This window comes from Phyllobates terribilis, unplaced genomic scaffold, assembly GCF_046119375.1.
Source record: "Phyllobates terribilis strain yellow unplaced genomic scaffold, ASM4611937v1 Scaffold_1__5_contigs__length_1240528914, whole genome shotgun sequence".
In the NCBI taxonomy this organism is placed as follows: Eukaryota; Metazoa; Chordata; class Amphibia; order Anura; family Dendrobatidae; genus Phyllobates; species Phyllobates terribilis.
The window spans coordinates 320,870,930-320,886,822 of NW_027362761.1; the positions used below are offsets into that span (position 1 = coordinate 320,870,930).

Sequence of the window (15,893 nt, forward strand, 5' to 3'; positions counted from 1 at the left end):
ATGCGGATTTCCATTGGGGAACATTGCTTCCCTTCTACCATGCGTTTTTCATGCGTTTCCGCAACTGCAAAAACGCTGCGGAAACGCATGAAATACGCATCGTGTGAACACAGCCTAAGGATACTTTTTTTTTTTTTTCCTGAAAATTTTGAGTTCAATGTAAATGCCCCTACAGTGGTGTTAAAAAAGTGTTTGCCCGCTTCCTGATTTCTTATTCTTAAATGTTTCAGATCACAAAACAACTTTAAATATTTGACAAAGATAACACAAGTAAACACAAAATGCAATTTTGAAATGAAGGTCTTTATTATTAAGGGAAAAAGAAATCCAAACCTACAGAGCGCTGTGTGAAAAGTGTTTGCCCTCCCCCCTTAACTTATGTTTTAACTGTGGTTCTGTCACGGGTGTGTCGCCACAAAGATCGTCACGATTACACAGCCTGACTTCTCGCAGCTGACTTTTTGGTGCTTTGTGTTTTTCGGCAGTGAGGGAGTTAATTCTCTCTCTCTCTGTGCTAGACGAGGTCCAGCCTCGCCCAGCTGCAATCAATGCTGCTGTAGTGAGACTCCTTCAAATGCCTGCTGGTCTGTTAGGGAAGTGTCGGTGAAAGCATTTCATGCAGACTAACAGAGCGGATCGTGGTATTTGGAGTTTCAGAGATAAGTGTATTCGGAGAGTTTTTTCCCTTCCTCGCTTTATCATTTATCTCCTTTCCCGTTGGTGTTCCCTCTGTTGTAGTTGTGTAGTTTTTGTATGCAAGGTGGTTTTGGTTTTTCCCTTGTACTGTCTCGTTCGTCTAAGTACTGTGTGTGGGCATATTATTACTTGTCCCCTTTTGTTGTGATCGGGGTCCTTCTCAGGACTAGATTACTTAGGTGCAGGGATCCTCAGGAGGTAGGGGTTACGCTGGCGGCCTGGACCTCTGTACCTTTAACAGTACCTCCAGGTTGAGGGATTAGTCAGGGCCCCAGCTTAGGGTCAGCTTAGGCCCCCTACCTCCAGTATACAGAGACAGCGTGACATTTTCACCGACCACTTAGTTTTTCTCCAGCTACCATGGATCCAGTAGCCGGTCTAGCTCGGCAGTTGCAGAGTTTGTCCATGGAGCTGGCGGACGTTAGGTCCAAGGTTTTGTATCCTCAGGAGCAAGCCGGACCAGAACCTAAAGTAGCTCTCCCTGACAGGTTCACTGGGGGGCGGGACAAGTTTTTTGTTTTCCGGGAGGCATGCAAGTTGTACTTTCGGCTGCGGCCTCGGTCATCGGGGAGTGAAAAACAAAGGGTGGGAATTGTCATCTCGCTCCTACAAGGGGACCCACAATCTTGGGCGTTCTCTCTTCCCCCGGGCTCCCCGGCTCTCCAGTCAGTGGATAGGTTTTTCGCTGCTCTGGGACTCTTATATGATGACCCAGATCGGATCTCCCTTGCTGAGTCTAAGTTACGTAGGATTCAGCAGGGAGATCGTCCGGCGGAGGAATTCTGTTCGGAGTTCCGTAGGTGGGCCACGGACACCCAGTGGAATGACCCGGCTCTTAGGAGCCAGTTTTGTCAAGGTTTATCCGAAAAATTACAGGATGTGTTGGCACAGTATGACTCTCCCGCGTCACTGGAAGCCGCTATGGCCCTTGCTATTCGCGTTGACAGACGGCTTCGGGAGAGGTGCGGGATAACTCTACCCCCTGTGATGACTCCACCTCCTACAAGGTCCCCTCATATGGTGGTTCCCCTGGTCAGTCCAGAGGAGCCTATGCAATTAGGAGGGACATTATTTCGGGGGAGGGGACCGGTGGTGCGCCATAAGACAGGAAGGTGTTTCTTCTGCGGGAGAAAGGGACATTTTATTGGGGGGTGTCCATCCCGTCCCTTGCAGAGTGAAGAGTCGTCGGAAAACTGTTGATCCCAGGTTGTGTGGTGGACGGCAATCTGGGAGTAGGTATTTCGTCCCTAGGTTCGTCTCAGTTTCTCGTACCGGCGGAGGTGGTGGTGGGTACGAGAACTGAGAGGATATCTGTTCTTCTGGATAGTGGGGCCGGGGCTAATCTGGTTGATGCTCGGTTTGCCCGGGTTCAAGGTATGCGATTGAGTGAGTTGGCTAAACCCATCCCCATATTCTCGATCGATGCCAGGCCTCTCGGTCAGGGAAGTTTTTTGCAAGCTGTGCATGACGTAAAACTTCAAGTGGGGGCGATACATAAAGAACTGTTGTCTTGCTACGTGTTGGAGGGTCTTCCCACTCCTATAATGTTGGGCCTTCCTTGGTTAACTAAGCATAACCCGGTTATTAATTGGCAAACCAGAGAGATAAGCCAATGGAGTAAATTCTGTAATAAAAACTGCATGAACACGGTCATCGGTGCGGTTACTCCTTGGGTCTCACCTCCATTTCTGGCGGACTTTGAGGATGTATTCTCGGAGAAAGGGTGTCAGGAACTACCTCCTCATCGCGAGTATGACTGTTCTGTAAAACTGCTCCCTGAGGCCAAGTTACCTAAAGCTAGGTTGTATAACCTTTCTGGTCCTGAGAGGCAGGCCATGAAGGATTATATTTCAGAAAGTCTGGCTAAGGGGCATATTAGACCTTCATCTTCACCGGTGGCTGCGGGGTTCTTCTTTGTTAAGAAGAAAGATGGAGGCCTACGCCCTTGCCTGGATTTCCGTGAACTTAATCGGATTACGGTCCGAGATCCGTATCCGCTCCCACTTATTCCCGATCTCTTTAATCAGATCGTGGGCGCCAAATGGTTCTCTAAGTTGGATCTCAGGGGGGCGTACAATCTGATTAGGATGAAGGAGGGGGATGAGTGGAAGACGGCGTTTAACACTCCGGAGGGGCATTATGAGAACCTTGTCATGCCATTCGGTCTGACTAATGCCCCGGCGGTGTTCCAACACTTTGTTAATGACATTTTTCGCCGCCTGGTGGGACAGTTTGTTGTCATATATCTGGATGATATCTTAATTTACTCGCCGGATCTGGTGTCTCATCAGGAGCACGTTAGGCAGGTGTTACAGATCTTGCGGGATAATAAACTGTATGCCAAATGGGAAAAGTGTGTGTTCGCCGTACAGGAACTCCAGTTTTTAGGCTTCCTGGTTTCAGCGTCCGGTTTTCGTATGGACCCTGGGAAAGTGCGGGCAGTTCTTGAGTGGGATTGGCCAGAGAATCTTAAGGCACTACAACGTTTCCTGGGGTTTGCTAATTATTACCGGAAGTTCATTCGGAATTTCTCGTCCATGGTTAAGCCTCTCACAGACATGACTAAAAAGGGGACGGATTTTTCTAGGTGGTCTGACAAGGCTTGTCAAGCATTCTCCTCCTTGAAAAAATGTTTTGCCTCGGCACCCATACTCATTCAACCTGATGCGTCACAGCCATTCATTGTAGAGGTAGACGCTTCCGAGGTAGGGGTGGGAGCAGTATTGTCACAAGGTTCGTCCCCTGGTAAGTGGCATCCGTGCGCCATTTTCTCTAAAAAATTGTGGTCCGCTGAGAGGAATTACGATGTCGGCAATAGGGAACTCTTGGCCATTAAGTTAGCTTTTGAGGAGTGGCGCCATTTTTTGGAGGGGGCAGTCCATCCGGTCACCGTTATCACCGATCACAAGAACCTGCTATATCTGGAGTCCGCGAAACGTCTGAATCCCAGACAAGCTAGGTGGTCATTGTTTTTTACCAGGTTTAATTTTGTCGTTGCATATCGTCCTGGGTCAAAAAATGTAAAGGCGGATGCCTTATCTCGTAGTTTCCCTGGGGCCGGGAATACGGACGACCCGATTCCTATCCTTCAGGAGGGGGTGGTGGTTTCGGCAGTATACTCTGAGCTGGAGGAGGAGGTATTGGAGGCTCAGGGGGACGCCCCTGTTGGACCTCCGGGGAGACTGTTTGTTCCAGATCAGTTGCGACAAAAGGTGATCGAGGCACACCATAACTCAGTTTTTGCAGGACACCCGGGGAGTAAAGCAACTGTGGATCTCCTCTCGCGTCTGTTTTGGTGGCCTAACTTACATAAGGAGGTGGTAACTTTTGTCGCGTCCTGTGGGGTTTGTGCGCGCTCTAAGACCTCACATACCCGTCCGTCTGGGGCCCTCTTACCTTTGAAGATCCCGGAGCGTCCTTGGACTCATCTGTCTATGGACTTTATTACGGACCTCCCTCCGTCTTCGGGTAAAACTGTCATACTCGTTGTAGTGGACAGGTTCAGCAAGATGGCACATTTTATCGCTCTTCCTGTTCTCCCTAATGCTAAAACTCTTGCGCAGGTGTTCATTGGGGAGATTGTGAGGCTTCACGGGTACCCTCCGAGGTGGTGTCTGATCGGGGGTCTCAGTTTGTGTCCAAGTTCTGGAAGGCGTTTTGTGCACGGCGGGGGATGCATTTGTCGTTCTCATCGGCTTTTCATCCTCAGACCAATGGTCAGACGGAACGAATGAACCAGAGCTTGGAGACATATCTCCGGTGTTTTGTGTCAGAGAACCAGGAGGACTGGGCTTCTTTCTTACCTCTGGCAGAGTTTGCTCTTAATAATAGGCGGAGCGAGTCCACTGGTAAGTCCCCGTTTTTTGGGGCATATGGTTTTCACCCCCAGTTTTGTACTTTCAGTAGGGGGGGCTCTTCGGGGGTTCCTGAGGAGGAACGATTTTCCTCATCACTCGCTTCAGTATGGAGAGGGGTGCTGAAGAATCTGAATACTATGGGGAACCGATACAAACGTATGACTGATAGGAGGAGAGTGTCTGGTCCGGACCTAAGTGTGAACGATCGGGTATGGTTGTCTACCAGGAATATAAAACTTAAGGTTCCCTCCTGGAAACTGGGTCCCAGGTTCATCGGGCCGTACAGAATCAGTTCTATAATTAATCCGGTGGCATTCCGTCTTGACCTCCCCCCTACGTTTAAAATTCACAACGTGTTCCACAGATCGTTGCTTAAGAGGTATGTGGCGCCGGTGGTACCGTCACCTTTACCTCCCCCTCCAGTGGTGGTCAATGGTAACTTGGAGTTCCAGGTATCGAGGGTCATCGATTCACGCTTTAATCGCCGGTCCCTTCAGTACCTGGTTCATTGGAAAGGGTATGGTCCTGAGGAGAGGATGTGGGTTCCTACGTCGGATATTAACGCAGACCGATTAGTTCGGGCCTTCCACACGACTCACCCGGATAAACCTGGCCCTGAGGGTCCGGAGGCCCCTCGTAGAAGGGGGGGTACTGTCACGGGTGTGTCGCCACGAAGATCGTCACGATTACACAGCCTGACTTCTCGCAGCTGACTTTTTGGTGCTTTGTGTTTTTCGGCAGTGAGGGAGTTAATTCTCTCTCTCTCTGTGCTAGACGAGGTCCAGCCTCGCCCAGCTGCAATCATTGCTGCTGTAGTGAGACTCCTTCAAATGCCTGCTGGTCTGTTAGGGAAGTGTCGGTGAAAGCACTTCATGCAGACTAACAGAGCGGATCGTGGTATTTGGAGTTTCAGAGATAAGTGTATTCGGAGAGTTTTTTCCCTTCCTCGCTTTATCATTTATCTCCTTTCCCGTTGGTGTTCCCTCTGTTGTAGTTGTGTAGTTTTTGTATGCAAGGTGGTTTTGGTTTTTCCCTTGTACTGTCTCGTTCGTCTAAGTACTGTGTGTGGGCATATTATTACTTGTCCCCTTTTGTTGTGATCGGGGTCCTTCTCAGGACTAGATTACTTAGGTGCAGGGATCCTCAGGAGGTAGGGGTTACGCTGGCGGCCTGGACCTCTGTACCTTTAACAGTACCTCCAGGTTGAGGGATTAGTCAGGGCCCCAGCTTAGGGTCAGCTTAGGCCCCCTACCTCCAGTATACAGAGACAGCGTGACAGGTTCATCACATCTTTGGGAAGCTGAGTTCAATTTCCCTAGCCACACACAAACCTGATTACTGCCAAACCTGTTCTCAATCAAGAAATCACTTAAATAGGACTTGCCTGACAAAGTGAAGTAGGCCAAAAGATCCTCAAAAGCTAGACATCATGCTGCCATCCAAAGAAATTCAGGCACAAATGAGAAACTAATTAATTGAGATTTATCAGTCTTGAAAAGGTTATAAAGCCATTTCTAAAGCCTTGCGACTCCAGCGAACCACAGTGAGAGCCATTTTCCACAAATGACGAAAACATGGAACAGTGGTGACCTTCCTAGGAGTGGCCAGCTGACCAAAATTACCCTGAGAGCGCAAAGACAACTCATCCGTGAGGTCAAATAACACCCCACAATAACATCCAAAGAACTGCAGGCCTCACATGCCTCAGTTAAGGTCAGTGTTCATAAGGGCTCTTTCACACATCATTGTGTCCGGTATGTGTGGTGACAGTTTCCACACGTACTGGTGACACTGACACATGCAGACCCATTCAAATTTATGGGTCTGCACACGTCAGCGTGTTTCCACGGACCGTGTGTCCGTGGGCAAAACACGCTGACATGTCCGTTTTTTACATGCTGCACGGTCTGCAAAATGTCTCACACTGAACACACACGGATGACATCCATGTGTCATCAGTGTGATACGTACTGGCGCCTGGGAATCAGTGTACAGTTAGCGCTGTTCCCAAGCGCTAGGTGCTGAATGCTGCCCTCATCATTGTCCCTTGCTCGTGCTGTGATCAGCACGAGCAAGGGACAATGTAGGGAGTAGTAGTCTGCTCCCACAGTGTCCATGTGTAAAAATAAGAATAAAATAATAAAATCCTTATACTCACCTGTTCGAAGATGTCCCCCGCTGTGATCCTTTGACCGCTGACGCTGAGGAGCTGGGGAGAATGAGCCGCTACAGCAAGCGGGGCCCTGCATTAAGCAGAGCTCAGTGAGTGACAGGACACCGCTCCTGAGCTAATCGCAGCCCTGGGGTCCTCTCGCTGGAGCGGCTAATTCACCCCGGCTCCTTGGCATCAGTGGTCAGAGGATTACAGCGGGGGACATCTCCAGACAGAAGTATAAGGATTTTTTTTATTTTTTTTTCACACATGGACACTGCAGGAGCAGACTACTATTCCCAGCATTGTCCCTTCCTGGCGCTGATCACAGCGCGAGCAAGGGACAATGATGACGGCAGCATTCAGCACCCAGCACTTGGGAACAGCGCCAACTGTGCCGCTGATTTCCAAACGCCAGTACATGTGCCCCTGATGCGGCACACGTGTGCCACACAGGTGCATATGGACACGGATATCTCCGGTCCAAACATGTGAAACCGGCCTAAGAAAGAGACTGGACAAAAAGACGAAAACGTATGCTCCGCAAAAAGAAAAGAAAGGCTCGTCTCAGTTTTGCCAGAAAACATCTTGATGATTGCCAAGACTTTTGGGAGAATGCTTTGTGGACTGACGAGACAAAAGTTGAACTTTTTGGAAGGTGTATGTCCCATTACATCTGGCGTAGAAGTAACACAGCATTTCAGAAAAGGAACATCATACCAACAGTAAAATATTATGGTAGTGTGATGGTCTGGGGCTGTTATTCTACTTAAGGACCTGGAAGACTTACTGTGGTAAATGGAACCATGAATTCACCTGTCTACCAAAAAATCCTGAAGGAGAATGTCCGGCCATCTGTTCATGACCTCAAACTGAAGCGCACTTGAGTTATGCAGCAGGACAATGATCCAAAACACAACAGCAAGTTCACCTCTGATATGGCGTGAAAAAAACAAAATTAAGACTTTGGAGTGGCCTAGTCATAGTCCTGACCTTAATCCAATTGCGATGCTGTGGCATGACCTTAAAAAGCAGTTCATGCTCGGAAATGTGGCTGAATTACAACAATTTTACAAAGATGAGTGGGCCAAAATTCCTCCAGAGCGTTGTAAAAGACTCATTGCCAGTTATCACAAACGCTTGATTGCAGTTGTTGCTGCTTAGGGTGGCCCAGCCAGTTATTAGGTTTAGGGGGCAATTACTATTTCACACAGGGCCCTGTAGGTTTGGATTTCTTTTTCCCTTAATAATAAAGACCTTAATTTAAAAACTGCGTTTTGTGCTTACTTGTGTTATCTTTGTCTAATATTTACATTTGTTTTGTGATCTGAAACATTTAAGTGTGACAAACATGCAAAAGAATAAGAGATCAGGAAGGGGGCAAACACTTTTTTTCACATCACTGTATTTATTTGATCAGGTATGGTTCATGCCATGTTAAAAAAAAAAAAAAAAAGGAAATAAGAACTGTTACCTTTTTAAAATGACTAGCTCCCCCTAGTGTACATAATCTATATAACAACTGCTTCCCAACTGGCGTTCCTCTTCTTTTTTTTTTCTCTCGCCGAAGTAGGAAAAAAGTGCATACTCCGGGCTGGGAATACTACCTAGAGGATAATTGTTACAAAGTAAGCTGCCCGAACTTGTAACAGATTTCAAATGGTTAGGAACAATAAAACAAACTTACCGGTAGTTTTTTTTAAAAAAATCCTCTTTTTAGACATTGTTTAAAAGATAATAATAAAAAATACACACTATTGGTGTTGCTACATCCGCAACAACCTGTACTGTATAGAACATGACATTTATCTTGCCTGGAAACTTTAAAAAAATCAGGAATAAAAATAAATCAAAATGTCATATGTATCCCTAAAATGAGAACTGCAACTCTCACCACAAAAAAACTCAGAAAGTAACATTGTTACAAAGTATTTAGTTTTGTGTTGCTAAATCCTACATGTTTATTTTTGCATCAAATGATTTTCATTTTGCAAAAGTAGTAAAACATATGTTGTGCCTTTAAAAAAAAATACAACTTTATTGCGATTCATGGGAAAGAGAACTGGGCAAATCTTTTGAAGACTCACAATGGGCTAAATGTTTTCAACTTGCTCACAAAACGTCAATTGCAACCAAAGCTCAAGAGACCTCCTTTAAGATCATCTCCAGATGGTACCGGGTTCCCGTATTACTTCATAAGTGGTTTCCCGCAGTATCAGATAGATGCTGGAGATGTGGAGTGGAAGAGGGGACGATGACACACATTTGGTGGAGCTGTCCCATAATAAGAGGTTTCTGGACTCAGGTAATTGAGACTATTAAAAAAATGACTAGTCTCTCTGTGCCTGACTCTCCTGAATCTCTTTTACGGTTTATGATCCCAACTAGTTTCACCAGATAAAAAAGATCATTAATAAGATACCTTATACAGGCTGCTAAGAATATCATTCCCCGTCACTGGAAAAGTACTTCTCCACCTACTCTGGAGGAGTGGTTCTCCGAAATAGCTCTTCTAAATAGGATGGGACATTTGATTGCCCAGTCCCCCACTGACTGTGATAGATACTGTGAGACTTGGAGAGACTGGATTGAATTCCAGGAATCCGTTGCCTACCGTCTTACATCAGACTGATGTGACCCACCCTTTTCTCCGGTGCATTTGTTCTCTGTCCGGATTGTGCTCCGCGTTGGTTCGCACCTGGCTGTACCATGTATGGTTTCCATTGGATTTTAGTAACTTCATAATTGTAATACTGATGGCCTAAAATGTTCCCTTTCTTCCTTTTTCTTCATATAACTTGATGTTTTATTGGACGTTATACTTATATTCTATGATATATTGATGCTGATATTGTTCTGGTTAGTTTTTTTTTTGTAATTGAAAATTATTTAACCTTTCAATAAAAATTGAATTTTGAAAAAAAAAATACAACTCATCCCACAAAAAAACTGTGCATCCTACAATGTAACAGTAAAATAGTTTACAGTTTTGGAATGTAAGTATGGAGAAAAAATGCTGCATCTCTAAGGACCACATTAAAGCACATACTTAGAGGTTATCCAGGATTTAGTTTTTAGGCCCATAGTACAAAAAAAAAAAAACATAAAAAACAGGCAGGTAGTTGCTAACCTGCCTGTCATACCCAGCTCAGAGCAGTCACCGACCGCTCCTGCCAGCGATTCAGCTGCTCCACGTCAGCAGAGCAGCTCTTCTTCTTCAGCTCTGCTCTGTTGACTGGGTGTGACTGCCGACATCATTCTTGCAGTTAGATGCCGGCTGTCAATCAGGATCAACAGAGCAGATGAGAAGCCTCTGCTCTGTGGACATGACCTCAACAGAAGCTGCTGAATTGCCGGCTGGAGTGGTGTGTGACCGTTCTGTGCCAGCAAAGTTCGGAGCCGGGTACAACAGCCAGGTAGCTAGCAATTAGGAACCTGTTAGTTTAGGCACATTAAAAAAAATAGTCCAAGATGACCCTTTTAAAGGAGGTAAAAGGATTGCAGAATTAGAAATGGCATTTTATCAAAGCAAAGTGGTGCTTCTAATCTAAGGTCCATGCCCCTAACCTCATACTTACCAGCCGCCGTTCTTCTATTGCTGCCGCTCCCGTCAGTCTTCCGCAGATTGTGACCTGCCGAATTGCTCCAGTGTTTGTCGGAGGACACTTTTCAATACAAGTCTATGAGAGCCTCGTTCTGGCCTTGTTCTGGCTCTCATAGACTCGTACTGAGAGATTGTGATGTAACTTCTGACTTCCAGCCATTCAGAAGATGCAATCACAAGATGGAGCCGCGGCTCCGAAAACAGATGAAGACACCGGAGGATGAGTATCAGACCGGGGGCAGGGACCTTACATTAGAAGCTCCAATCCATTCGAAGCTCCATTCCAGAGCTGAAAAAACAGTGTAAAGGGCATGTAGATAGCATACAGTGGTTTCTTTTTTCCCCATTTTTTTCCCCCAGTGAATGCATTCTTGTAGACTTGCTCAGTTGGTTTAATTTTGCCAATTATAAGAACCTAGATGTATAAATTTAGCAGATTATTGCTTAATGGAATTATGCCCCTGTAATAATCTTTTGTCTTCTACTCAGGGAGGATGTGAAGACACCCCATGGTAAGATAAACGGACAGCCAAAGGGGTTATCAAGGCCAGAGTGTCGCCTGGGGTCCACGTCTAGTTCACAAAGCGCGAGCACAGTGAGTCCGTCTCGACATTCTAGTGTAAAGAAGGTTTCTGGAGTCGGAGGCACTACATATGAAATATCCGTCTAGACGTCCCTGCCTACGAGTGCAGGTAATGAACCCAGAAAGTACAAGGCATATTTTTTTGGACCATGCGGAAGAGAATGCGGTCATGGAAGCTTTAAGTCGTGACTGATGAAGGACCTCTAACAACAAGAACTATAACTATTACTGGGAGGACATTGGTTACGTGATAAAAAGAAAAAACAGCCATTGTACGTGTGTCTGTCCATGAAAAAGCGAAAAAGCAGAAGAAACGTTTTAAAACTTGTGACGTGAGAGCAGTGGGACAACATTTTATATTTTATTTTGTCATTTTGTTGTTTTTTTCTGTTTGTTTTAATTTTTGAGTTGCAGGGTCTGAAAGAATTGGGCCACAATTAAAGAATCAAACTATTCTAAGAAAATAAATCCCCCGGATTAATGGATATGAAACAGAAAATAAAAATGAAGCCCCCAGATGTCCTAAGGAGTGGCCATTTCTTCCTCACATAGTAACTTCAATGATAGAGGGTTGTACGTGTGGTATGTGTTTTGAGATAAAATACATACAGTACATACATTTCTTATGCTGTTACAGTTTGTTGTTAGCGTTTGTACCCCCCACCCCTACCTCCCAAAATTTTCCCTCATTGTTTACAATCTATCATACACCTGAAAAAAAGTGATTTTGTGTATTAAAATAAGACTCTTAAAATGTTGGCATTCCCTACGGATTAGGGATATGAAGGAATGATTCCTCTCGGAGTGGAAATCCTAGTGATTTTAGAATCCTCTATATTAAAAATCTGATTAGTACTGCAGTCTGAGATGCCGAATATCATGGTGTGACTGCTTTTAACTAACTTTGAGCTGACAGCTTGGTTTATAGAAACATATTGCCAGCCACTATAAAGTTGCGTTTAGCATCTTTTCCCTGTAAACATCATGTTTTTTTTTATATATATATATATAACGTTTATGACCTATACGTTGAATGGAGGCGGTGACCAACAATGCTATCCATTACTTATAGACGCTAATAGTATCTGTTTACTATATATCCTCATGGCATATACATTGAATCAATGTTTAATTTTAGTCTATAAAATTTATTGAATGGCTCATGATATGATATGTCCGTTACACAGATTTTTTAAAGTGGCATTTGTCACCCATTGGGTCCTGTGGCTGCAGTTATACAGTATAATATATATATATGTGTGTGTGTGTGTGTGTGTGTGTGTGTGTGTGTGTATATATATATAAGAATAAATTAATAATAAAAAAAAAGTATACAATAATGTAGGATGCAGATTATATATATATATATATATATATATATATATATATATATATATATATATATATCTGCATCCTACATTATTGTATACTTTTTTTTTATTATTAATTAATTCTTTAAATATATATATATATATATATATATATATATAATATATATTCAGTTTACTAACTTAAGCTGGCAACAGAGGCCAAAAAAACACTCCACTCTCCTGTCAATTATATCCTGTAGACATGTTTAGCTTGAATGTCTGGAGCTTTCTTGACTAAACATAAGCAAAAAAAAAACATGATGTGAACAGTCTCTTAAAGGGAACCTTTTATGAGGATTTTATACCTCAGTCTAATGGCTTGTATGTACAGGCTCTTTCAGGCTGATTAAATCCATACGTTGATTGAAAAAATCAGTTTTGTCGTTTCTAAGAAATATGTTGTTAGAATTGTATGCTAATGAGCTGCAAGTGCATTGAGGTTTGTCATTGCACTTGCAATTTTCCTGCCCTTCCGCCCACCTCCTGTGTCTGACTGACAGGTCATTTTCGTCTCCGTGACCTACCTACCCTGACCGAGATCTCACACCAGCAATGTCAGTGCCAGGGATAGTGCATGTGCAATAAGATCATTGACATCTGTAGACTTAGTGTGTCAATCTGTGTATGTGTCAACCCCATCAGAGGAGTAGATCAGTGCGGGAATAAGCAGCAGTGAAGAAATGTCTTCATTGGGAGAAACAAGAGTGACCTGTCAGACATGAGAGACAGACTGCGGGGAGGGAGTAGGAACGAAGGTCTGTAGTGCTGCAAGTGCAACATCTCACTCTGAAGCACTTGCAGCTCATTTGCATATGATTTAAACGCTGGATTTCTGAGAAACGGCATAACGTATTTTTACAATCAATGTATTAATTTAACCAGCGTGAAAGCGCCTGTACATTCTTGCCATTAGTTTGAGGTATAAAATCCTGATGACAGGCATGGTTTAAAGGGAACCTATCTACTACTGCAGTGTTAACCAGATTTTTGAACATTATTAGGTAAAAACCTCTGTAAAAGAGCAGTAGATCACTGAATGTGAAGGGGCCATTGCAGTACAGTATATTAAGAAATCTGTTTTAGCTGTTTGAGACTAATTACCTGTGTCTCTAATTCACCCCAGTAAAGTTCTGCCAATACCTGAAAGTATTATATGAAGAAAAAAAAGGCAGCAGAAATTAACTGCATCATATTTTTACCATTGAGTAAAATTTTACATTGATTTTATATATCCAATTTAGGCAACATGTTATGGTGTGTGTCCTTTTGTCACTCTGTTGCTGTGGTGCATCAGTGTTATTATACATGTAGATGTGCTCTTGCCTTAACCGTCCCCTCTGGAACAGCGGCTCAGCAATGTGATGCCATGTGGATGCTAGTCCTTGTAGCATACTGCTCTTCTCTGTCAGTGTCATGAATCAGACCCAGGCTACCCCAATACACCGTATAGTCAGAGCAGTGCCCTTGTAAATTAATAAAATGTGATAATCAATTAATGATATTACGGATGGTAACATCCAGCCTCATGGCGTTAGTTTTTATCAGTACCTGCTATTTAAAAAAAAAAAAAAAAAAAACAGAAGCAAAAAAAATAAAAATAAAATCAATGTTTCTATAAATTAAAAATATCATATTAAACGATGTATAAACCCATGGCACAGAAGCAGGAAGTGTGTTTGTTAAATCTTTATGGGAAAAGGCCAAGTTTTTATGTACCCTGTACAGGTTAAAAAGCGATGCACTGTTTTTATATTTTCTGTATTCCTCTTTTTGTTACTTGTTGGAATACCAGTGTTTGCTTTACAGGTCCTTTTGAACAATTATTTTTCTATATTTATTTTTTAATGAAGGAAATGTCTTGTGTGTCGTATATCCTCATAATGGTGTAACGGCTAAAATGTGTGAATGTTCAGAACACACATGGACAAAAGACATAGGGGGAAAACAAAATCCGGCTCACTCTCATTTTCCAAATGCTAATTGCTAATACCGAATTCTATCTAGTTTCTGTATCTAGGTATAATCTGTTCGGACACTCTCACTCGGACGCTTTTCTATCTAAATATTTGCATATTTGACTTTTATGTAGCATTTTGATCAGGTTTACTTGTGAAATATTGAGTTGGGGGTCTGTTTGTGAAAGCTTGTGTTGAGGACTTTGCCCATAGCAGTTATTCTATTATTTCTATTCTATTGCCTATAGAAATTAATTTGCCTGTTCTATTTTTTCCCAAAGCTTCCATTGCCAGGGACTTGATATATCTTTTATGGGCACGTAGTATATAAAGAGCTGACTTTTTAGAAGATGTAATTCTAAACATCCGTTCTTAGATCTCCTCTCGGGGACTGAATTTTAACAGCGTGTCATATGATACTTTATCACTGAGTTACACTAATTATTCCAGTTATATAGTCTCATTACTTGATTCTGTTAGGATTCTCCTCTTGTTGAGAACATTTTTGTTTTTATAGGTATTTTATTATATTTTTCTTTGTCTTATTTAACGGTTCCCGTTGTGATCTGGACGTTGAAGATCTTTGGCACTCTTTCTTGGCACACGTTGGCATGTATTTCTAGAGCCCTGGGTGTAGACTGAAGCATGATCTCCTTGTGAGGCCTGTAACTATGTACTTTAGCATTACTACCTCTTTCTGCTGCTAGCACCTCTGCGTAGCCAGTCGCTTTCTAGGCTTCCCACATTTCTTAGAAACCTTGCATACCTCTTAGTGATTTTCTAAAATGCCCCTAGCTGTGTTCACATTTTAGCCTGCTTCAATGTGCTCCCATTTAGTGACATCATATTATTTTTTTGATGCTTTTATATTATCTGATTTTTCTTTCAAGCAACGAATATATTTTGCATATACGTGCATTGAATTGAATAACTTATACTTTAGTGTCAGATCACCCATGTTTCACGTTAATTTTTTTTTTTTTCAGAAATCTCTTATGTCTTGTTAATTAGAACAAGTCATATCTTTGTGTCCTTGTGCTAGAACCTCCACAGATCATTACAACAAGTCGATCCTGGTCCTATTCTCTGATGGATGATTTCATGGAAACCTATATGCGAGGCATCTATTTTGGTTTACCTACCTCCTGGTCATTCCGGCAGAGGATGCAGGCAGCAAGCTCATCATCAAAGCTGGGATCTGATCAAGATTGTTGTTCTGGGGATCTGTGGCGGTCCGATTCAGGACGCACACCAATTAAAGAAGCACTCCTCCCATCAAAGTTTTTATGTTCTTAATATTACAATCATCATATTATATAACACTGTGTACTGACAATTGCTAATTTTGCCTTTCTACCCAGTTAACGCTTCTGTTTTCCATTAGGTCTATGACAAACCGTGATTAAAAACTGACTAGCTGAATCCTTCTAAGCTTTATGTAGAAACAGGAGGTCAATTTTCTCTGCACAAGTCATGAGTCACTGCAAAAGTCAAGGGCAGGGTGGAGGAGGGAGCTGCTGGGTCAGAAGTTGAAGCGGGGAATGAGTCATGCAAGGACAAGAGACTTCCTGTTTCTACAGAGAGCAGAGAAAAGAGAAGAATTAGCTGGGTAGAAAGGCAAAATGAGCAACTGTAAGTACACAGTGCTATATAATAAGATGATTGCAATATATTAA

At 43.2% G+C, this 15,893-nt stretch overlaps 1 protein-coding gene across 1 annotated transcript in view; it reads left to right on the plus strand.

Annotated features, from left to right (window-relative positions):
• ZDHHC8 (zDHHC palmitoyltransferase 8) overlaps window positions 1-11,549 on the plus strand; it is an 82,801-nt gene extending 71,252 nt beyond the window's left edge. The window contains exon 11 of the mRNA XM_073675808.1: window positions 10,799-11,549. Within this exon, the coding sequence (XP_073531909.1) occupies window positions 10,799-10,979 (181 nt within the window). The 3' untranslated portion in view covers window positions 10,980-11,549. The remainder of the gene's footprint in view (window positions 1-10,798) is intronic.
• Window positions 11,550-15,893: the final 4,344 nt, after the last annotated feature.